This window comes from Orcinus orca, chromosome 21 (genome assembly GCF_937001465.1).
Source record: "Orcinus orca chromosome 21, mOrcOrc1.1, whole genome shotgun sequence".
NCBI classification, from domain to species: Eukaryota; Metazoa; Chordata; class Mammalia; order Artiodactyla; family Delphinidae; genus Orcinus; species Orcinus orca.
The window spans coordinates 15276620-15301561 of NC_064579.1; the positions used below are offsets into that span (position 1 = coordinate 15276620).

The 24942-nt window shown below is 34.8% G+C and overlaps 1 protein-coding gene across 1 annotated transcript in view; it reads right to left on the reverse strand.

The window, feature by feature from the left end:
- SGCZ (sarcoglycan zeta) overlaps positions 1-24942 on the reverse strand; it is a 331450-nt gene that overhangs the window by 84241 nt on the left and 222267 nt on the right. The window contains exon 3 of the mRNA XM_004277165.3: positions 16250-16337. Within this exon, the coding sequence (XP_004277213.2) occupies positions 16250-16337 (88 nt within the window). The remainder of the gene's footprint in view (positions 1-16249; positions 16338-24942) is intronic.

The following is a 24942-nucleotide window of genomic DNA, read 5'->3' on the forward strand; positions in this document are numbered from 1 at the left end:
CTATATAATCTCCTTTTATCATTATATAAGGAGATGGACTGGCGTGGGAGTGCTAAGATGGAGGAGTCTGCCACTTTTACACCATTAATATTAGTAGAATTACCATATTTCATCTTATCCTTTCTCATGCCTAAATATTCAACACTAGATTTATTTCTCTGACAACTAAGGGCATTATTACCAAAGACTATATTTTGAAATATATATTTTGCCTGGAAGGGGAGAAAGTTCAAAGACATTTTCTTGTCAATCAAAGCACTGTTATCCACTGACAATCCTAGTTGATGAACTACCCATGGTTCTGAGAAGTGGAGGCTGACACCTTGCAGGGCTGGCCTTAGAACCATAACGCAGAGCACTGTTAAGTGGAGCTGGCCTAGCAGAATTGTAATGATTGACCCCAGACTAAGGCACTGAGTGCCTGGAAGAGAAGGAGGACGGAGGCCAGCACAGGAGGGACATGACTAGCGAAACCATTCATTTCAGAAAATGGTCTAGGTTCTCCAGGAAGAAACATTCTTGGTAATTATTACTTTATTATGTTTTAAAATATAATACTTAGAAATAAAAAATTATGTTTTATACAACATACATATATGTTATAAAGTATCAATAAATAAAAAGCCATGAAAATAGACAGCTAGTGGGAAGCAGCTGCATAGCACAGGGAGAGCAGCTTGGTGCTTTGTGACCACCTAGAGGGGTGGGATAGGGAGGGTGGGAGGGAGACGCAACAGGGAGTAGACATGGGGATATATGCATATGTATAGCTGATTTACTTTGTCATACAGCAGAAACTAACACACCATTGTAAAGCAATTATACTCCAATAAAGATGTTAAAAAAAGCGCCATGATTTCACCATAAAAAAAAAAACAACAGAAAGATTCTTGGTATGCCTTGATTCTGCACTTCTAAATATACAAATACTTGAGAATTAAACTAAATACTTGAGACAATGCATTTTTCTCTTTTTAAGGTAATAACAAGCAGTAACTTCAAAAGGTAGCATAATGATTCAGGTTGTTAACACATGATATAAAATACTGTGATATAATGTTTCAAAACATGTACATTATTGTCTTTTCTTCAGGCATTATCATTCTCTTTATACCTGAGTTACACCAATTTAGGGTCCTAATTTATAAGAATGCCATATTTTTCCTAATATCACAGGCATCTATTTTCCCAAACTGATTAATTAATATTAAACTAATTGGTAGTTTAATTAATATCAATGAATGAATTAATAATGAACTAAAAAATCAACAATGTATTTAATCATTTAAAATGTATGTGTAATAGTAATCCTAAGTGTTGTGTTGATTCACTCTTCCAAGATTTGCACAACCCATTTTACATAAAGTATTCATCCTTATTAAGTTGTCCCAGACTATTACAGCATTTTCTAAGTTAAAAAAAAATGAGTCAATGACAAATAACATAAATTTGGTACGTGAGAATAATCTGTAACCTTCTACTTTTTGTATGTCCTACACCACATCTGCAGTCAATTAAGTGATCCCCAGGTGTTCACAGTAACTGCTTTAATGCAAGATTACATGCCACTTTAGGGGTCTTTAAATATTTATTATAAAACCCTCATCTACATTTTCTCCATTCATTTAGAGAAAAAACATGCTGATGTTTAGTATCGACAAAAATAAGCTGATTGCACTTGTTGAATTATTTTGTAGATTAGCTTTCATTAAAAAAAAACTTTTTTATAAGCCAAAATTTGATGAAAGAATGAAAACATAATATGCTGATTAGTTATGCTTATTTGCAGTCTTCATTTTAAATGAAAAATATGTACTTATAATTTGGGGCTAAGATGTCAATAATCAAATTAGACGTCATTTTTGTCAGGAGTGTGGAATATGGGGAATTTAATGGACCAGAGGATTTATCAGCCAATTTCTTTCTTTAAAGGCAAAAAAATAATTTTTCACTTTTAGACTTGGAACAGCAAAGAACCATGGAGACAATCTCATAAAATATTCCTTTTATAGATAAGGAAAATAAAACCCAGAGGCTTGGTCAAGTGTACAGAATTATTTACAGGTACATTTAATAAAATTTACAATTACTAACATATACATAATGTGTACTATGCTCCAGGAAGTGTTCCTAGCAATTCACATATATTTACTTATTTAATTCTCACATCTGCTGTATAAGATGAGTGCTTGTATTATCCCCATGGAAGCTTGGAGAGGATGCCCTGAGTAACTTGCATAAGGTCACAGAGTTGGAAGTGGTACATCTAGGATTTAGCTGGCTCCTGAATCTATGTTATTAACTATAAAAATATAATTTCTTCCTAAAACTAGTTTCTGAGGAAATTATGATTTCTAGGTGAACATACCCTTCTACAACATTTTGATATATTACATAATTCATATGATTTCTTCATAATAGTATTAGGAAAAATTGATATATTCCTATATTTTAACGATTATTTTCATTGAACTTATGCTCTGATTTTTTTGGTTTCTAAAACATCTCTTAGTAACTAGTCACAATAAAAATGCCTTTCTAGCAAGCATGTTTTGTGTCTGATATGGTGAAATCTTTGGATATATAGATTAACTTAAGTCTGTGGAACATTAAAAACGTGCTCAGTGGTTTCAACAATCTAATACACACTAAGTGTATATAAAATTCTTACTAGTAACAGTTCCCTTAAAATTATGTGATTGTACTCACTGCTTGCATTACTGAGTTTTTATTTTGCTGTGATAGGTGGCTAGCAAAGATTTTTGGAAAAGCTTCAAGACAAATTAGTTTGTAGCATATTGTATGAAATAAAATGCTCATGTGTCAATGAAGCCTGCTGTGTGTGATAGTAGACTTAGAAATGTTTCTTTGAAGTTGTACTGGCTTTACTTCCCAGAACTCTCCTTGTACCAGTTCTGTGGGGAGGCCTGTGTGCTGTGCTGTGTGTGTGTGTGTGTGTGTGTGTGTGTGTGTGTGTGTGTGTGTGTGTCTGTCTGTCTTGGATGTTGGGGGATGTACTGAGGTGGGCAGAGGCATCAACACAGTTAAGAGACTTAGGGTTTTCAGTTTTTACTAAAGGATGTCAATTTTATCATCGGTTCACTTTATTTCTGAAATGAAAAGAGCCAGCAAAAATCACTAACTATTTGGGCTCTCACCCCATTTGACCAATAATAAGCCTGGATGAAAGTATATGTCAATTAAGGAATATTTAAAAGACACACATATGATTTCTTGCAGATAAATCTAGATTCTCATCGTTGAATTAAGTTGAACCAGTAAACATGTTTTATTTCTTGCCCCCTACAATGATTTTATCTAACTGCATTTTGCTGTTGTGTTCTCAGCCTTCTTTAAAGCACTCTGCCAGAGTATTAGCAGACCCAATGCTTCTTTTGATATAGAGTTGCTAAAAATAGTCTATAATATGTCATCTCGTTTTCTTTCTGTTAAACTATTGTAACTTTTGTTCAGTGTATGTGAGGAAAAATACCGGGTTTCCCATAAGATGTTTAGATGTCTTCTCCTTAAATATAGTGGGATCATGTCATTAGTCACATTTCCCTTTACACCTTTACTACTGGAAAGCTCAATGCAGTTTAATCAATCTCTTGATAGGATACAAATAGCTTTCCTATGGATAAACAATGTACTAATTTTAACGTAATTTTGTATGTTAGTCCATTTTTACTTATCTCCTTATAAACTTAATGTATCTCAAAAGTGATTGTTTCATCCTATAGACTGTATTATTCATGTATATTGACCCAAAATGGTAAGAAAACAAATAAAAATGTATTTGCCTTACAGAATCCTAATGTGAGGATTGTTTACCAAGCTCATCTTCTCTAAACAAGAATAAAACAAATTTGATTTTTAAGTGTGTAGCTGATCGACAGCCCCTGGAAAAGGCAAAGGACTGGTACTGACACCTCTCTTCGGGCACATAGGCTGCTTATATGTCCCACTCCCTGTCCGGCTCCCTCATAAATCCCCTTAAGGTGATGAAGGAAAGCGCCTCAGACTTCAGAAGAAACCACAGTTGACCCTGCTGCAGAAGCTGTCCATAACTGTTTTCATCATTATATGGTATTTAATCCTCAAAATTTGAAATATGAAAAGAAAATTAGCACTAAATGTAAATACTTTGTTTAATTTCTTGCAAATAACATTCTTTCTTATTACATTAAAACAACCATGACTTTGGGCACTGAAGAAGTACGGAAGAAAGAAAAAATGAGGAGTTATTGATTGTAATTAAGGTTTTTATATAATTTGGTATGTCACTGATTTTTGATAAATGTAACTGGAATTAAGAATATCAAAGACGATAATAGCTAGCAGTTCCTAGGAGTTAATTGATTCTCCTATATGTGTTGATCACTCAAAAACGAAAATTATGATGACATATGAGATTCCATTTGAAGCATATGGTTGTGATTTTAAACACATTTTAAAAGTAAAATTTTAGAACAATTACATTACAATTATTTAATACACAACTAGTCTTAATGTTTTACTGGGATAATGATAGACACGGCATCGTGGAACTTATCATGTTTATGACACAGGACCACATAACAGCCATGCCAGGTTGCTCAAACATCATTGTTTGTGACTGAAATTTAAATGAGGGAGGCTACCAAATAAAAAGAATTAAAAACAAAAACTAGTTCTACACATTACTATCATTCCTTGTTCAACTTTTCAATTATTCTTCCTTTTACTTTTATCCTCCAGGTATAGACTGATGGCAGAAGGCATAAGAGAAGGAAAAAAAATCTTATTACTTTTCAGCCATTGCTTTTTCAAAGATAAATAATGCTTTGTAATGGAATGTAAGAAAAAGTAACATATAATTTTCATACCTTAATCAAATTGACTAAGAGTTACTGAAAACCTTAATTGTTTTGCTGAAATCAACATTTATATTGTTTAAACTACTTATGAAAGTAGTTTAAATATTTTCTATTATTGATCAATGTAATATTATTGTTAAATAAAAGATAAGTCATTATCTGAATCATGCCGTGGGAAAGGTTATTACATTTTTAGCAAATCCAATTCCTACAGCATTAATTATCACTATTATCAGTATTATGAACAATGTCTATATCAAAACTACATGACAATATTTCATCTGCACTTCCCTAAGGAAATGATTTTTATTCTATATATCACATTGTAGCAGTTTCCTAAGAGACTATAATAAGCTTCACAATAATGGTGCATATTTTATCTAAGTTATTTGATGGAAATGTCCTGAAAAATATAAAATATAGTACTATCAACACATATGAACATATAACACTTAATATCACACACTGTTTTTGTCACTTATATAAAAAAGGAATGTCCTGCTAGCATAGCAATTACAGATTGAAAAATAGAAAATTTGACCTGGAGAAGGATTCTGAGAATTAAGTTCTTGTTGGTTTTCAAGGAGTCTGAACTCCTGGGATTCTGTACTTTCTTAAACTACTTCCCCCAAACAATCCAATACCTCTCTTTCAGCTTTATTCTAAGAAGAGAAATTTATAAGAAGAAATCTGGAGTTCATTCATCTTCTCCTACCTTATGAAGGTCATAAGAAATTAGAGTCTTGGAGGAGCTCCAAGATGGCAGAAGAATAAGACTTGGAGATCAACTTCCTTTCCACAAATACATCAGAAATACATCTACATGTGGAACAACTCCTACAGAACACCCACTAGAACGCTGGCAGAAGACCTCAGACCTCCCCAAAGGCAAGAAACTCCCCACGTACCTGGGTAGGGCAAAAGAAAAAAGAAAAAACAGAGACAAAAGAATAGGGACGGGACCGCACCAGTGGGAGGGAGCTGTGAAGGAGGAAAGGTTTCCACACACTAGAAGCCCCTTCGCGGGCGGAGACTGCGGGTGGTGGAGGGGGAAGCTTCGGAGCCACGGAGGAGAGCACAGCCACAGGGGTGCAGAGGGCAAAGTGGAGAGACTCCCGCACAGAGGATCGGTGCCGACCGGCACTCACCAGCCCGAGGGGCTTGTCTGCTCACCCGCCGGGGTGGGCGGGGCTGGGAGCTGAGGCTCGGACTTCAGAGGCCGGACCCCAGGGAGAGGACTGGGGTTGGCGGCGTGAACCCAGCCTGCGGGGTTAGTGCACCACGGATAGCTGGGAGGGAGTCCGGGGAAAAGTCTGGAGCTGCTGAAGAGGCAAGAGACTTTTTCTTGCCTCTTTGTTTCCTGGTGTGTGAAGAGAGGGGATTCAGAGCGCCGCTTAAAGAAGCTCCAGAGACGGGCGTGAGCCGCGGCTATCAGCGCGGACCCCAGAGACGGGAATAAGACCCTAAGGCCGCTGCTGCTGCCACCAAGAAGCCTGTGTGCGAGCACAGGTCACTATCCACGCCTCCCCTCACGGGAGCCTGTGCAGCCCGCCACTGCCAGGGTCCTGCGATCCAGGGAAACTTCCCCGGGAGACCACACGGCGCGTCACAGGCTGGTGCAAAGTCACGTCGGCCTCTGCCCCGCAGGCTCGCCCCACATCCGTACCCCTCCCTCCCCCAGGCCTGAGTGAGCCAGAGCCCCCGAATCAGCTGCTCCTTTAACCCTGTCCTGTCTGAGCGAAGAACAGATGCCCTCAGGCGACCTACACTCAGAGGCGGGGCCAAATCCAAAGCTGAACCCTGGAGAGCTGTGCGAACAAAGAAGAGAAAGGGAAATTTCTCCCAGCAGCCTCAGGAGCAGCGGATTAAATCTCCACAATCAACTAGATGTACCCTGCATCTCTGGAATACCTGAATAGACAACGAATCATCCCACATTGAGGAGGTGGGCTTTGGGAGCAAAGATATATATATATATATATATTTTTTTTTTTCCTCCCTTTTTCTCTTTTTGTGAATGTGTATGTGTATGCTTCTGTGTGTGATTTTGTCTTTACAGCTTTACTTTTACCATTTGACCTAGGGTTCTGTCTGTCCGTTATTTATTTATTTTTTTTTACTTTTTAAAAATGTTTTCTTAATAATTATTTTTTATTTCAATAACTATTTTATTTTGTTTTATTTTATTTTATTTTATCTCCTTTCTTTCTTTCCTTCTTTCCTCCCTCCCTCCCTCTCTCTCTCTCTCTCTCTCTTTCTTTCTTTCTTTTTTTCTATCTTTCGTATATTTTCTCCCTTTTATTCTGAGCGTGGGTGACAGGCTCTTAGTACTCCCGCCAGGCTTCAGGGCTGTGCCTCTGAGGTGGGAGAGCCAAGTTCAGGACATTGGTCCACAACAGACCTACCAGTTCCACATAACATCAAACGGCGAAAATTTCCCAGAGATCTCCATCTCTATACCAAGACCCAGCTCCACTCAACGACCAACAAGCTACAGTGCTGGCCACCCTATGTCAAACAGCTAGCAAGACAGGAACACAACACCACCCATTAGCACAGAGCCTGCCTAAAATCATAATAAGGCCACAGATACCCCAAAACACACCACCAGATGTGGACCTGCCCACCAGAAAGACAAGATCCAGCTTCATCCACCAGAACACCAGTCCCCTCCACCAAGAAGCCTACACAGCCCACTGAACCAACCTTAGCCACTGGGGGCAGACACCAAAAACAACAGGAACTACAAACCTGCAGCCTGCGAAAAGGAGACCCCAAACACAGTAAGTTAAGCAAAATGAGAAGACAGAGAAACACACAGCAGATGAAGGAACAAAGTAAAAACCCACCAGACCTAACAAATGAAGAGGAAATAGGCAGTCTACCTGAAAAGGAATTCAGAATAATTATAGTAGAGATGATACAAAATCTTGGAAATAGAATGGAGAAAATACAAGAAATGTTTAAAAAGGACCTAGAAGAACGACAGAGCAAACAAACAGTGATGAACAACACAATAAATGAATTTAAAAATTATCTAGCAGGGATCAATAGTGGAATAACTGAGGCAGAAGAACGGATAAGTGACCTGGAAGATAAAATAGTGGAAATAAGTACTGCAGAGCAGAATAAAGAAAAAAGAATGAAAACAATTGAAGACAGATTCAGAGACCTCTGGGACAACATTAAACACACCAACATTCGAATTATAGGGGTCCCAGAAGAAGAAGAGAAAAAGACAGGAACTGAAAAAATATTTGAAGAGATTATAGTTGAAAACTTCCCTAATATGGGAAAGGAAATAGTTAATCAAGTCCAGGAAGCACAGAGAGTCCCATAAAGGATAAATCCAAGGAGAAACACGCCAAGACACATACTAATCAAACTATCAAAAATTAAATACAATGAAAAAATATTAAAAGCAGCAAAGGAAAAACAAAAAATAACACACAAGTGAATCCCCGTAAGGTTAACAGATGATCTTTCAGAAGAAACTCTGCAAGCCAGAAGGGAGTGGCAGGACATATTTAAAGTGATGAAGGAGAAAAACATACAACCAAGATTATGCTACCCAGCAAGGATCTCATTCAGAATTGATGGAGAAATTAAAACCTTTACAGACAAGCAAAAGCTAAGAGAATTCAGCACCACCAAAGCAGCTTTACAACAAATGCTAAAGGAACTTCTCTAGGCAGGAAACACAAGAGAAGGAAAAGACCTACAATAACAAACACAAAACAATTAAGAAAATGGTAATAGGAACATACATATTGATAATTACCTTAAATGTCAATGGATTAAAGGCTCCAACCAAAAGACGTAGACTGGCTGAATGTATACAAAAACAAGACCCATTTATATGCTGTCTACAAGAGACCCACTTCAGACCTATGGAAAAAGATGGAAAAAGATATCCCATGCAAATGGAAATCAAAAGAAAGCTGGAGTAGCAATTGTCATATCAGACAAAATAGACTTTAAAACAAAGACTATTACAACAGACAAAGAAGAACACTACATAATGATCAAGGGATCAATCCAAGAAGAAGATATAACAATTGTAAATATTTATACACCCAACATAGGAGCACGTCAATGCATAAGGCAAATACTAACAGCCATAAAAGGGGAAATTGACAGTACCACAATCATAGTAGGGGACTTTAACACCCCACTTTCACCAATGGAAAGATAATGAAAATGAAAATAAATAAGGAAACACAAGCTTTAAATGACACATTAAATATGATGGACTTAATTGATATTTATAGGACATTCCATTCAAAAACAACAGAATACTCATTCTTCTCAAGTGCTCATGGAACATTCTCCAGGATAGATCATATCTTGGGTCACAAATCAAGCCTTGGTAAATTTAAGAAAATTGAAGTCATATCAAGTATCTTTTCCCATCACAACACTATAAGACTAGATATTAATTACAGGAAAAAATCTGTAAAAAATACAAACACATGGAGGCTAAACAATACACTACTTAATAACCAAGAGATCACTGAAGAAATCAAAGAGGAAATCAAAAAATACCTAGAAACAAATGACAATGAAAACACGATGACCCAAAACTTTTGGTATGCAGCAAAAGCAGTTCTAAGAGGGAAGTTTATAGCTATACAAGCCTACCTTAAGAAACAAGAAACATCTCAAATAAAAAACGTAACCTTACACCTAAAGCAATTAGAGAAAGAAGAAGGAAAAAACCCCCAAAGTTAGCGTAAGGAAAGAAATCATAAAGATCAGATCAGAAATAAATGAAAAAGAAATGAAGGAAATGATAGCAAAGATCAATAAAACTAAAAGCTGGTTCTTTGAGAAGATAAAATTGATAAAGCATTACCCAGACTCATCAAGAAAAAAAGGGAGAAGACTCAGATCAATAGAATTAGAAAGGAAATAGGAGAAGTAACAACAGACACCGCAGAAATATAAAGGATCATGAGAGATTACTACAAGCAACTATATGCCAATAAAATGGACAAGGTGGAAGAAAGGGACAAATTTTTAGAAATGCACAACCTTCCCAGACTGAACCAGGGAGAAACAGAAAATATGAACAGACTAATCACAAGCACTGAAATTGAAACTGTGATTAAAAATCTTCCAACAAACAAAAGCCCAGGACCAGATGGATTCACAGGCGAATTCTTTCAAACATTTAGAAAAGAGCTAACACCCATCCCTCTCAAGCTCTTCCAAAATATAGCAGAGGGAGGAACACTCCCAAACTCATTCTACGTGGCCACCGTCACCCTGATACCAAAACCAGAAAGAAACCACAAAGAAAGAAAACTACAGGCGAACATTGCTGATGCACATAGATGCAAAAATCCTCAACAAGATACTAGCAAACAGAATCCAATAGCACATTAAAAGGATCATACACCATGATCAAGTGGGGTTTATCCCAAGAATGCAAGGATTCTTCAATTTACGCAAATCAATCAATGTGATACACCATATTAGCAAATTGAAGAATAAAAACCATATGATGAACTCAATAGATGAAAAAGCTTTCGTCAAAATTCAACACCCATTTATGATAAAAACCCTCCAGAAAGTAGGCATAGAGGGAACTTACCTCAACATAATAAAGGCCATATATGACAAACCCACAGCCAACATCATCCTCAATGGTGAAAAACTGAAACCATTTCCACTAAGATCAGGAACAAGACAAGGTTGCCCGCTCTCAACACTATTATTCAACATAGTTTCGGAAGTTTTAGCCACAGCAATCAGAGAAGAAAAATAAAAGGAATCCAAATGGGAAAAGAAGAAGTAAAGCTGTCACTGTTTGCAGATGACATGATACTATACATAGAGAATCCAAAAGATGCTACCAGAAAACTACTAGAGCTAATCAGTGAATTTGGTAAAGTAGCAGGATACAAAATTAATGCACAGAAACCTCTTGCATTCTTGTACACTAATGATGAAAAATCTGAAAGTGAAATTAAGGACACACTCCCATTTACCACTGCAACAAAAAGAATAAAATACCTAGGAATAAACCTACCTAAGGAGACAAAATACCTGTATGCAGAAAATTATAAGACACTGATGAAAGAAATTAAAGATGATACAAATAGATGGAGAGATATACCATGTTTTTGGATTGGAAGTATCAACATCGTGAAAATGACTCTACTACCCAAAGCAATCTACAGATTCAATGCAATCCCTATCAAACTACCACTGGCATTTTTCACAGAACTAGATCAAAAAATTTCACAATATGTATGGAAACACAAAAGACCCTGAATAGCTAAAGCAATCTTGAGAAAGAAAAATGGAGCTGGCGGAATCAGGTTCCCTGACTTCAGACTATACTACAAAGCTACAGTAATCAAGATAGTATGGTACTGGCACAAAAACAGACATATAGATCAATGGAACAGGATAGAAAGCCCAGAGATAAATGCACGCACATATGGTCACCTAATCTTTGATAAAGGAGGCAAGAATATACAGTGGAGAAAAGACAGCCTCTTCAATACGTGGTGCTGGGAAAACTGTACAGGTACATGTAAAAGTATGTAATTAGAACACTCCTTCACACCATACACAAAAATAAACTCAAAATGGATTCAAGACCTAAATGTAAGGCCAGACACCATCAAACTCTTAGAGGAAAACATAGGTAGAACACTCTATGACATAAATCACAGCAAGATCCATTTTGACCCACCTCCTAGACAAATGGAAATAAAAACAAAAATAAACAGATGGGACCTAATGAAATTTATAAGCTTTTGCACAGCAAAGGAAATCATAAACAAGATGATAACACAACCCTGAGAATGGGAGAAAATATTTGCAAATGAAGCAACTGACAAAGGATTAATCTCCAAAATATACAAGTAGCTCATGAGGCTCAATATCAAAAAAACAAACAACCCAATCCAAAATTGGGCAGAAGACCTAAACAGACATTTCTCCAAAGACGAAATAGATTGCCAACAAACACTTGAAAGTGTGCTCAACATCATTAATCATTAGAGAAATGCAAATCAAAACTACAATGAGATATCATCTCACAGCGGTCAGAATGGCCATCATCAAAAAATCTACAAAAAATGAATGCTGGAGAGGGTGTGGAGAAAAGGGAACCCTCTTGCACTGTTGGTGGGAATGTAAATTGATACAGCCACTATGGAGAACAGTATGGAGGTTCCTTAAAAAACTAAAAATAGGGCTTTCCTGGTGGCGCAGTTGTCGAGAGTCCACCTGCTGATGCAGGGGACACGGGTTCGTGCCCTGGTCTGGGAAGATCCCACATGCTGCGGAGCGGCTGGGCCCATGAGCCATGGCCACTGAGCCTGCACATCCAGAGCCTGTACTCCACAACGGGAGAGGCCACAACAGTGAGAGGCCCGCGTACCTCAAAAAAAACAACAACAACTAAAAATAGAACTACCATATGACCCAGCAATACCACTACTGGGCATATTCCCTGAGAAAACCATAATTCAAAAAGAGTCATGTACCAAAATGTTCACTGCAGGTCTATGTACAATAGCCAGGACATGGAAGCAACCTAAGTGTCCATCAACAGATGAATGGATAAAGAAGGTGTGGCACATATACAGAATGGAATATTACTCAGCCATAAAAAGAAACAAAATTGAGTTATTTGTGGTGAGATGGAAGGACCTAGAGTCTGTCATAGAGAGTGAAGCCTGGAACTTTAAGCATACAACAATATTTGTCATTTTTTAAATTTTCCCAAATTCTAAAAATGTTTAGTTTACAATGAAAAAATGTGGAAAAATATTCAAAGTAAGTCAGAAAGAGAAAGACATACCGTATGGTAACACATATATATGGAATCTGAGGGAAAAAAATAGAAAGTTCATGAAGAACCTAGGGCTAAGACAGGAACAAAGACACAGATGTAGTAGAGAATGGACTTGAGGATATGGGAAGGGGGAAGGGTAAGCTGGGACAAAGTGAGAGAGTGGCATGGACATATATACACTACCAAATGTAAAATAGATAGCTAGTGGGAAGCAGCCACATAGCACAGGGAGATGAGCTAGGTTCTTTGTGACCACCTAGAGGGGTGGGATAGGGAGGGTGGGAGGGAGACGCCAAGAGGGAGGAGATATGGGGATATAGGTATATGTATAACTGATTCACTTCGTTATAAAGTAGAAACTAACAGACCACTTTAAAGCAATTATGTTCCAATAATGATGTTAAAAATATATAAATAAAAAAAAACAAATGAGAGTCAAAAAGAAATTACAGTCTTAAATTTCATAGGGAGATTCTGATACATCAGAAATTTACATAAAGCCTGGCACTTTAAGCATACAACAATATTTGTCATTTTTAAAATTTACCCAAATTCTAAAAATGTTTCGTTTTAGTTTTGATAATGTCTTGAGCTGGCATATATATAAAATATTTTATTTGCCTTATTGGATTATAAATAATCTGGTTTCATATTCTTAGAGTGAGTTTGGATTAGAATTAACACACCGGTCTGCCTAGGCCATGGACTACACGTATCCCTGAGAACTGGATCAGTAGGAAGGTAGACTTGTAAACAAAACTAGAAGGGCAGAGTACAACGGCAGTGGATATTTGCTTGGTTGAACAATCTTATATGTATTTTTGAGAAAAATGTTACAAGTAGCTACTGATAAGGGAAATTTTCTTTTCCCATTTACAATGAAAATAAAATGTGGAAAAATATTCAAAATCTGTCACATTGGTAGAATTGACTATACTTTCCTAATCATGATTGATAGATTTAGGGTAGAGATTAGAATTTTTTTACCTAGACAGTGAAGAATAACTGAATTTATTTTCCATAAATATTAGTCTATTTTGCAGTAGCATATTTTTTAAAATATTGCCAAGTAATGTCATGCCTAAACTATAATCAAGACCATGCCCCTAAACAAAAACTGAAAGAATGAAAAAAAGGAAATAGGAAAAGAGGCTTAAAACAGTTACTTTATGTCAATATAATTAAAAATGAATCCTGACTGAATACATTGCTTGAATCCATCCATTTATCTCTTCAAATTCTACCTAAAGATAATTTTATCATGACATGATTAAAACATTATCCACACATCAGGCACACTTTCTGTGATGCGTTTTGTAGTATATCTTTGTAACAGTATTATAATCCAGCATGTATTCCTCAACTACTATCCCAGAGACACATTGGATAGAAAAGCATCATGAAATTTTTCACATGATAGCAATGTATTTGTAACTTAAGTGATACCAAAAATTACAATCACCATCATCCAAATAATAACCAATTCGAGATTTAATTGCCTAAGATTTGCAGACAATGAAATTGCCCCAATTCTTATGTATGATTCTAAATAAATGTCCGTATCTCTATTTTAGAGATGAGAAAAGTGAGTCTCCAAGAGATAATTATTGTTTTGGAGTCCCATATGGTTTGACTCCAAAAATGAATACATTATGCCTGACCTACTCCCCTTTATCTACTTCTTCCTTTGTTCTCTGTATGTTTATTGAAACATACAAAGCAGTGAAAAGATGGAGGTCACCAACAGTACACTCAGAGGACCAGGATATTAAACAGTTTTCAGCTTAAGCCTCACTGGAATGAGTATGTTTCTATCCACAGAAATAAGATGCTGCATCATTAAATAGACTTGCTTCATTTAAAACTAAGCTTAATCTTTCTCCCTAACCTATCACCCTTTCTGTTCCTCTTCATTCTTCTCTCTTTCTTTTCGTGTAATTGGAAAATATTGATTCTACGTTAAAATCAACTTGGAACAGTGGTTGAAAACACAATCACAATACTATTATTCTTTATTTACTGCAGGAAAGCAGGTAGCAAAATGTAAATGGCATTTGATTATCCTTCATAAAATCAAACAGCCTCTTTGCTCTATAGGTAGTACAGTAGTTATGTAGTGATTGCATGTGACAGTGGACATTGGTATATGGTCTTTGCGTGTTTAATTTACAGGTTGGCATTTCCACTATGGACTTTTTTTTATTTTTTTTAACCAAGAAAAGGATGCAGAATAAAGTTCTATCTAGCTAAAGAGTTCTCAACATTAAAAAAAATTATGATATGGAAAATCTGCCCAGTTTAGGCCTGTTTCTGCAGTTCCAACATAGCAATAGTAAATTGGCATGGACATTTAAATTAAGCACCTGGTGCTTCTGAATCAGTTCTGTGTCCACAGACATATTTCTTTTCTCTAATTTTAATCCATTTGTCTATAGCCCCCCCTTGTAATTGATATCATGTCACAAAATACTATCAAATGTAGCAATTGATAGATATCTACTGACCAACTTTTATAATGTAAATAAAATGCAAAATAAAATTTAATAATTATAATAAAATGCAATCATATTTTTTCAAAATACACATATGCCACAATGTAAGTTTCACTTTTGGCTTCATTAAAGTGAGTAACATCAAAAAGTGTTTCATATACCTAGAAATAAGTGGGCAGAATCAAGTTCATGTTTATAAATCTCACATTTCATATGTCATACTCTTTTGTAATTTAATTAGAAATACTGGAAACATACATTTGCATTACATGATGATTAATTTCTCAAGATAAGGATAACTCAGCCCTCAAAATTGCAATTTACTCTTTATAATATACTATCATACATATACAATATCAGTAAGTATTAGGTAATTTTCCCACAGAAAAATACAGTATTTTAAAAATATTTTAGCAATTACACACAAATCAAGTCTTTGTATCATTTTACATAATTACAACTGACTTTTAGTTTCCCTTTTTTCTTATAAAAATTCAGTCAAATAATACTGCCACTAACAAATCTCTAAATTAATTTTTGACAATATGAGAAAACATTAGTAATATTTTATCATAAACTTATATTTACAACTTCTAAACCCTATAAACCTTAAGATATATATAATTTCAACATCAAATTTATAAGTAATTGATCAATGTTAAGATTTTTTATATTCAATTACTGTATTATTTTTTCTAATTTTATAAGCAGATAATAATTAGTAAATTATTTGTTTAGAACAAAGGATACATAGATGTTACATCTCATGTTTGTTTTAGCCTATTTACTATAATTTAACATATACTAGGGAGATATTGTTAGGAAAGTGCTACATTTCATAATTCAAGAGTAATAACAGCAAAATATACGTAATTCAGTATCACAATAACACAATGACAAGAGTAACAATGACCATAACTAGCCTATGACAAATCAAATCATGTGCAAGCTAATTGGGCTGGAATGGGATGCCTAAATATATATTAGAGAAATAATATACTTCTGCTTTTCCCAATTTAAACAACCACAGAGTTTTAAATGGAGTAAGATGGTATGAGCAATCTTTACCCCAAAGCACTCACCTACTGTCAGCTGTCCAGTTAACTGCCCCATGTGATTTCTTGCATTCACTGTTACATTCCTGTCAGACTGTAAGACCAGTGGACTATCCTGGGAAACATGTATAAAATAAAGAAATCAAATAAAAAATAGAAATATAGTCAAGATTTGATATATAAATTTATACTGCACTTGCTTGGGTATTATTAAAATTCTATTTCTTTGTTTTCTATTAGGCAGTTATTTTAACATCCCAAACATTGGTTGAACAACATAAAAAATATGGGTGCCTCATAATAACTATTTGACATAATAGGGACGTTTCCATTTTGGTAAATAGGAATTAACTACTCGATGCAAACATTTCCAACTCTACTGATGACTGCACATCACAGCTGTAGTAACCTCTCTCCTTGCCCCCCTCCCAGTGGCATAGATACCTGCCTTTGGAGATATTTTAGACCCTATACAAATGGGGAAGTCACTTTTAAGCTGAACTTGCAACTTTCAGATCTCAGCTTAAATGTTACTTCCTTGAAAGTGCATCCCCTGATCACTGTAACTACAGACTCATTCAATCCCCAAACTCCCAATCTCCATTAATTTTGTTCAAAGCACTATCACAAGACAAATTTATTTTGCTAATGTATGTGTTTACTTGTTTTTTATTTGTTTCTGTCACAAGAGGAGATGTCCATGGGGCAGGGACTGTGGCAGTCACGTGTACACAATTTTATTCCCACTACTTAGCATACTGCTGAAGGAAAGCATTTACTAAGTGTTTATTGAATGGACAAATAAATTGTCATAATAAAATTGATATTACTTTATGTACCTAGATCACGGAGAAATGCTTTGTAAATCATAGGATGATTTAAGAAAGGAGGTATATAGAATAAAAGAGTATAACATTTTAGTACAAATAACCTTGGTTAGATGTTTACTTTTATCATTGATTTAGCACTTAAGAATAAAATATTTTACTGAAGACAATATCACTGCCTTAGGAACCTATGTATTAGGTATTGCCACTACCTGTCTCAAACAAGTAACTTACAACTGGCTACATTCTCATTTTTATTATCTAAAACAAGCATGGTGATCATTTACAAATTGTCCATTCATTCATTCAACATAAGTATTCTGAGAATAATGAATATATTGAGTGCTCACTCTGTACAACATACAGGCTTGGAACATTTCAGGGATCAAAACATAAAACAGTACCTGTCCTCATGGAGCTTGTAATCTAGATATTGAAATTCTATGAAAATCTCTCCCAATACCATCCTCAACATGTAGGTGCTTTGTCACTTCTATGCCAATGTAAATACACAAGTGCTTTCATACATGAGCCATATAAAAACTCTTTCGAGAAAAGAATTCGAAATTTGTGATTTGGATATACATAATAAAGATTTTATAGTTTTTTTCCCCTAAAGCTGTTTTGTCCCTTCTGACTATATGCAAAGCACTGAGCAAAGATACACACGCATACACACACACACACATACACAAACAAATGTTCCTTTAAAAGTGGGGTTTGCTAGTATGTCTAAACTAAGGCTTAATTTTTTAAAGTAATTTTCTGCATTTTTAAGAATAGATTTATTCTCTGAAATGAGACACAGCTGTACAAAACCACGCTAATTTCATTCTGTCTCATCGCAACTCATTTATTTTTGCAACAAATCAAAAGTATTACACCTGCAGTTAAAAAAAAATCTAGTCCTTTTTGCATTGGTATTTCTAGGCTGCAGACGTTCATTTTTGAAAATATATCAAATATATTTAATTAATTCCCTCATTCCTTTCAAAGGGCGTATTCAAATTCTGTTTACAATATGGATTGTGGAGTAAGGACTATTTGCAAATAATTACAGTATACCCAGTAAGGATACTGCACAAAGAGAATGGCTAATTAAAGCACAAAAATATTTTATTTTAAATTGGCAAAATTAAATACATGTTGCCCCTATATTTAAAGAAGGAGCTTTGAATTAAATAAAATTAATTTGAATGTTAAGAAAGAGCAGAAGCCTATAAAGCACCTCATGGTTCAAAACATTGTAAATATATGTTGGTTGAATTTTCATTCATATATTTCAATATTTTCATGATATAACATATATGACTGTTGTTTAGATTTTAAAAAATTGATGACACTATATGCTCATATTTGAATTACTAAACATAAGTTTCTGTGAACTGTAGCATAAAAAAGCATAACCATTAGAATGTACACTATAAGAACTATGTAAGTATATTAAAATAAGTATTACTTTATTAAATATTTTAAGATGAGAAAAAAGTCCATTTTAAAGAGGCAATAAGTATTTAATTTGATTTACTAGAGAAAGAGCTCTGGGTTAGAATTGAGAGTTTCATCATCACGTCTCTTTGTTTACAACATATCAACTTCTTTCTCTTACTCTAACCAGAGAGATCCTATTGAGGTTCTATCCCTGGCATTCTTTCCTTTTCATTACATGATTCCACCAAATTTCCCCTCTGAATTAAATTTTTGTATCTAGATTAAAATTCTACTATGGTAAAAACAGCAATCATTTTACTGACTAAAGCTACAAACATATAGCTATCAGAGGTCACAGACAATTCTTCACACTGTATTCAGGTGACATCAGTATGTTTTACTGATTTATTAAAATGTGATCAGGTGAACTGAGTCAAAATCGAGTAACTGTTGTTGGTAAACAAAATGCAATGCATGTAAGAGCATTGTTTTCACTGACGAATCACACTGTCCTTTCTGCATTATACTGATATATCACCCCGATGACATTTTTTGGGATTAGAACCATGGCTTATACATTTTAGGTCCACAGCATGACCTTTTACACAATATACACTCATATATTAATTATAACATGATTAATTAAAATATACATATGTGATAAAAAAATATATGATAAGACTAAGAGCAACCCTTTCAATCAATCCTAAACAATTTATAAATCTTATCGCAAACACATTCTTAGGTGAAAATCAGTACCAAGAAATTACTTCTTACCAAAAAACTGACATTTAAGAAGGTTTCATATCTTCTTTCTTGTGTTCATTTCTCCAAAGGTCTCCATATAAGAAAATAACTTCCACTAATAAATCATTGGTTTTCACTCTTTTTAAAAAATATTCCCTCTTCATGTTTCTTTATATTATAATTCTGTGCTCCAAAACTTTGAAAGCTAGGGTCTAGTTTCAGATATTAAAATAAACATATCAATACTCCTTATGGTTTATTCTTGCTGAGAACATGAAGGGGAGAAAAGTTATCTGGTAGTATTAACTCTCAAATAGAAATAAGATATGTAAGTCTATAAGGGTAAGTAAGTATTATTCTGCACAATATATTAGTATACATATCTCTTTTGGAGGAAGAAAAATTTCTTCTTTGAATTCAAATATTTTTCCTCCAAAACCAAGAAATCTCCTGTAGCAGGTATTTCATAGTTTTCTGGAGCTGACCTGCATCTTGGCTGCGACTCTAGGAAATATATTTGCCTTCTTACGCTTCTCTTGAGACAAAGGAGGTAGGTAATCCAGGGAGAGAGGCAATGGTACCATTAAGGGGGCCTGAGAGCCCTCTCTTACAATTCTTTTATGCTCACATTCTTTATGCCAAGGGCCTGCTTGTCACCTTGTTAATGGTTATAGAAAAATAATGCACTGTGTCCTCATTTCGACGTTGTTGATAGGCTATGCAAGTGACTGAGGGAAGAAAAAGATCCTTTTCTTCTTATTTCTATTATGTTCACCTTTGTTTATCAAAAATATTTACTAAGGGAAAAAAGATCCTTTTCTTCTTATTTCTATTGTGTTCACCTTTGTTTATCACAAATATTTACTAAGGGCCTATGATGTGTCCAGCTGTTTGCTGGGTATGAAACAGAAAAAGGGTAGACAAACTTTCTTCTCTTATGTAGTTTAAAGCAGACAAACAATAAGCCAGGTATATAAAAAGAGAGAGAGAGAATGTTACTAGTAACAAGCTGCTGTGATAGAGACTTCTCTAACAAAGTATCAGTTACACTGATGAGAAGATGCTGTGCATTTATGCACATAAGATGTTATATGTATATCAGGCACTTCAGTTTCTGACATTCATAGGTTAACTATTAAATTGTAGCAGAAAGAGTAGTAGTAAGAAAAGCAACTAACATTTACTGGCACTTAGTCAATGCCAGACATACATGTAAAGATTTAAATACTTTACATATGTGAGCTCACCTACCTTTAAAGCTTAAAATAAAATCACCCATGAAAGAATCAGGAAATAAAGTGGTTGTAAGACAGACAGTGAATCCTGACTGTTTGAGTTCAAAGAGTGAGTCTGACAAACACTGGCTTCTTGACTTGGCAAGTCAGTCAGCATCTCTCCCATGATTTCCTCATCTGTAAATAGGGTAATAATACATAATCTGTGGACTTCGCATAAGGAATTAATAAAAACATGTATTAAAATGCTTAGATCAGTGCTTACTAGCCTTTGCTAAGGGCACTCTTAGTGTTTACTTTTATTATTTATTCCTCATTGTAATTCCAGTACTCTACTAATAATAGTATTGTCTATTATCATTCTTGTTTTACAGATGAAGACACTTCAGCAAGGAGAGTATAAGTCACTTGCTCTAAGTCACACAGCTAATAAATAACAGGAAGTATTTGAACCCAGATATATGGGTAAAGAATCTCCCCTGTCAACTATTATGAGATACTTTGTCTCTGGTGGGTGATTACAGTCTAGGCTTTCTAAACTGCAAATATTTAAAGATTAATTGAACAAAATATATTTTAAAATTCCTTTAAACATTTCAGCCTCTTAAATAAATATCTGATACATGCACGGTCTTAAATGGTAAGATACAACCTCACACTGCCATTATCTACGTTTCAGTAAGAGTCTGGTTCATTTTTTTTTTTTAATTGGAGCATAGTTGCTTTACAATGTAGTGTTGGTTTCTGTTGTACAACGAAGTGAATCAGCTATATGTATACATATAGCCCCTCCCTCTTGGACCTCCTTCCCATGCCCCCCCCATCCCGCCCATCTAGGTCATCACAGAGCACAGAGCTGAGCTTCCTGTGCTTTATAGCAGGTTCCCACTAGCTATCTATTTTACACATGGTAGTGTATATATGTCAGTTCTAATCTCCCATTTCGTCCCACCCTCCCCTTCCCCACCCCCAGTGTCCACATGCCCAGTCTCTACATCTGTGTCTCTATACCTGCCCTGCAAATTTAAAAATTTTTTCTCAGGTTCTAGAGGAAGAGAGTGTACTTCTGAACAGTCCTCTGCACACATATTTTAAAGTATACCACCTATGAGAGCCTCCCTACTTGCAATCCTAAAAGAGAGCATAATTAATTATCCATATTGTTCAGTGTAGACGGCAAAAATTTGATATGTCATTTCTTGAATTTATACAGCTTTACCAAGTAAGTTTTCTTATCTTCACTGATAGATATTATTCATTTTTTCAATAAACCTACATTATCACTAAACTCTCTATCTTCCTTTTCCTCAATATCCAATCAGCTATGTCAGAGATGTTTCTTAAACCTGTTTTCCCTGTGATCACTCCTATAATAGACTTGTAGCTCACGTCACAATAACCATTTTCTCCTTACATTAATTCTTCATATCCACTGTTATTCCTATAAAATATTTTAAAATTAAAAATATTGATATTCTTGAATTAAAGCAAAACAAAATAATACATTTATTGATTCCTCAATCTCTGCTTGGAACAAAATTCACATTTATATAAGGCACTTTATAATACAATTCAATTCTACTTTTATAGCTCTATTTCACACCACTTCACCGTGCAAGAATTACCCAAATTTCCATGTTTCTGAAAATATGCCACTTCTGTGCATTCTCATCATCTGTTCCCTATGCCTGAAATTCTTATCCACTTCTCCATAACTGGATATTTTTCAAGTCCCAATTCAGTTATGTCCCCCGTGAAGCTTTCCTGCTCCTCCAGAGTTCAAATTTACCTCCCACCCTCCAGTTTCTCCATCTGTGTTGATGTCTATCACAGTAGCTGTCACAGGATCTTTGCTTTGCTTTGCTTTCCATCATTCCTTTGTTTATACCCTCCATTAGACTGAATTGTCCTGAAAGCATAGTGTGTGTTGTCATTTTCTTTTACACACTCAAACTTTTGAAAGTACAGTTTGTGTCCTGCTTGGCAACTCGTTCCTGTCCAATAAATGTCTGTTAAGTGAGTGAACTGAACTGGGTATATTTACAAGCTAATGCACTCAGGCTACATGTGTTTACCTGAATTTGAGTTCAGGTCACATGAAACTTACCAAGCTCTTGCACCATTTTTTTTCTTTTTTGACCCAGAGCAAGCTTTCTAAAAAGCCATTTAAGTGGAACAAGTCATATCACATTTTGATTTGATCTATATTCATCATGTCTCTGCCCAAGGCAGCCACTTCATTCCTTTCCTAAGAGTTTGATCCACTTAAGAAGATGAAAAATAGGTAGTTTTTTAATTCTTTGGTTAATTAAAACAATTACTTGAAATTCCATTTCCTTCAGAATGAAAATCATTTAATTGTTGAAATTTGTATTTTAAGGTAGAAGTATTAATCAAGAAAATATCTAGACCTGTTAAACTTCTTTCTCCAAATTCTCCATGTTCACATTTTAACTTGAATGTGAACTGGTACAGGAGAGAGAGCATTTCTTCATCAATCATCTTTTCTGTATTTCTACTCCAACAGTTTTATTGAGTTGCCAGATCACATACAATAACAGCACAGCAGTTACCTGTTCTATTTGGTTCCTAGTTAGTCTCATTTTTAAAAATAGATTTAATTTTATTTCCTAGAAAGGTTAGTGGATTTCATATATGAAGAAAGTAATCTTTATATGTGTCTAAAGCTGACCCATTATTTTCAAAATATATTTTTAAATCACAGAGAAAGAATAAGTTGTTTTACAAAACAAGTTACTGTTAAAATTTTAAAAAATGGAGACCAGCCTTGAAAATTCCCTAAGCAGACAAAACCAGTTTAGTCCTACAAGCAAAGCTTAATGTAGCTTATTTTGCAAGACTAGCTTGAACTGGGTCATTTCTTGCTTATGCCTCTGGAAATCATAAGCAAAACTTAAACTGTTTCCCAAGGTTGATATGAGGTAACCACTAACCAATTCCCTATCATTTAAGACAAAATTACTGTGAAGGATAGTCACTCTTTACTATATAAGCTGCTTTATAACAATATCCCTCTGAGCCTCATTCTGTGTTTTGGTTTGAAAGCTCCCAGTTTTCAAGCTGTCTTTTTGGTGTGTGCACAATAAAGTTTTACTAATTACTCCTTCAGTGATTAATTTGTTTTACTTCTGCTATTTCTTATCTTTTGACTTAAAAAAGTAGAAACAGCTAGGAATTTTTAAATGTAATAAATTAACCAATTTAATATTAGTAAATATTGTATTTAAAGGCATTTTTTTCTATTAAAACATAGAATTAGTGATATATGGGAAACAAGTGAACTCTTTCCTAGTTGAAAAATTATCACAGGCTTTTTGAATTTTTTTTAAGTGTAAAAAGTATTACAGTTTTCCTTAATTGTTCTGTTTTTCATGAAAAAACAGAAGGCAGATGCCATATGAAGAGCAAACACTAAGAGGAGAAAAACATAAAATATTTATGGTTTTATTAAAACGGTACTTCTTCCTAAAAGATATTAAGCATGCTATAAACTTAAACACAATGTTAAATTGGGCACTAAAATCTATAAACAGAACTAAAGACATTTTAAACCATGAGAAATAATTGTGTCCAAACACATATCTTGTTGCTAGAGTTGAACCCCAAATTTTACTTTGACTTTCTTGGCAGTTAAGGCAAAATAAAAATGCTATATTATAAAATTTTCATTGCCTGATAAAAGCAAGCCAAGGAATTTGTAGGGAAAAATATTTTCCCCTAATACTAGTATTTAATCTTCTCTTTCTGAGAAGTTTAAATACACTTGTTTAAAGCATTTGGTTTCAAATTCAGGCAAATCAAATGGTGTACTGTACTGTCCACCCGGGGGCTAGCCTGACCCAGCGCCATTGGCAACCAGATGTCGAATACAAAGGAAGGAGTCAGAATTTCTACTTATGTCAAAAAATCAGTGAAGTGGCAAAGATGAATGAATGAATGAACAATGTTCAAAAACTCTTTTTTTTAAAAAGAGTTCAGTTGTTAGATTTTGTTTCATCTCCCATTATGTGTATGCAAAAGTAATATATTAATTACTTACCCATTAATGATTTATATTAATAACATACAAGATAAAAAACCTTTTCCTATTTAATTCTTCTGCTGAACATATTTAGAAGTAGAATAAATGCATGTACTTACCATTTTAGAAAGTGAAAGATATAATTTACCTTGTTATCTGTAGGAGGAATTTTTAATGCCTGAGATTCATTATTCTAAATATGAGTGATGAATTTAATAAATCTGTAGAGAGTGTACGGGACTAATCTGTGTTTATATATATTCACATTTTGCACTGGAAAATTCTTCACAATTTAGTAACTATGAATTTGCAAAATGTTAAAAATAACTTCCTCATCTATGAAGTGAAGTACTGGAGTAGACTCAGAACAATCATATATTGAGTTCCTATTATCTCTCCAACTGTAGCTGGTTTTGCTCCCTTTTCTAGGGCAGGAAG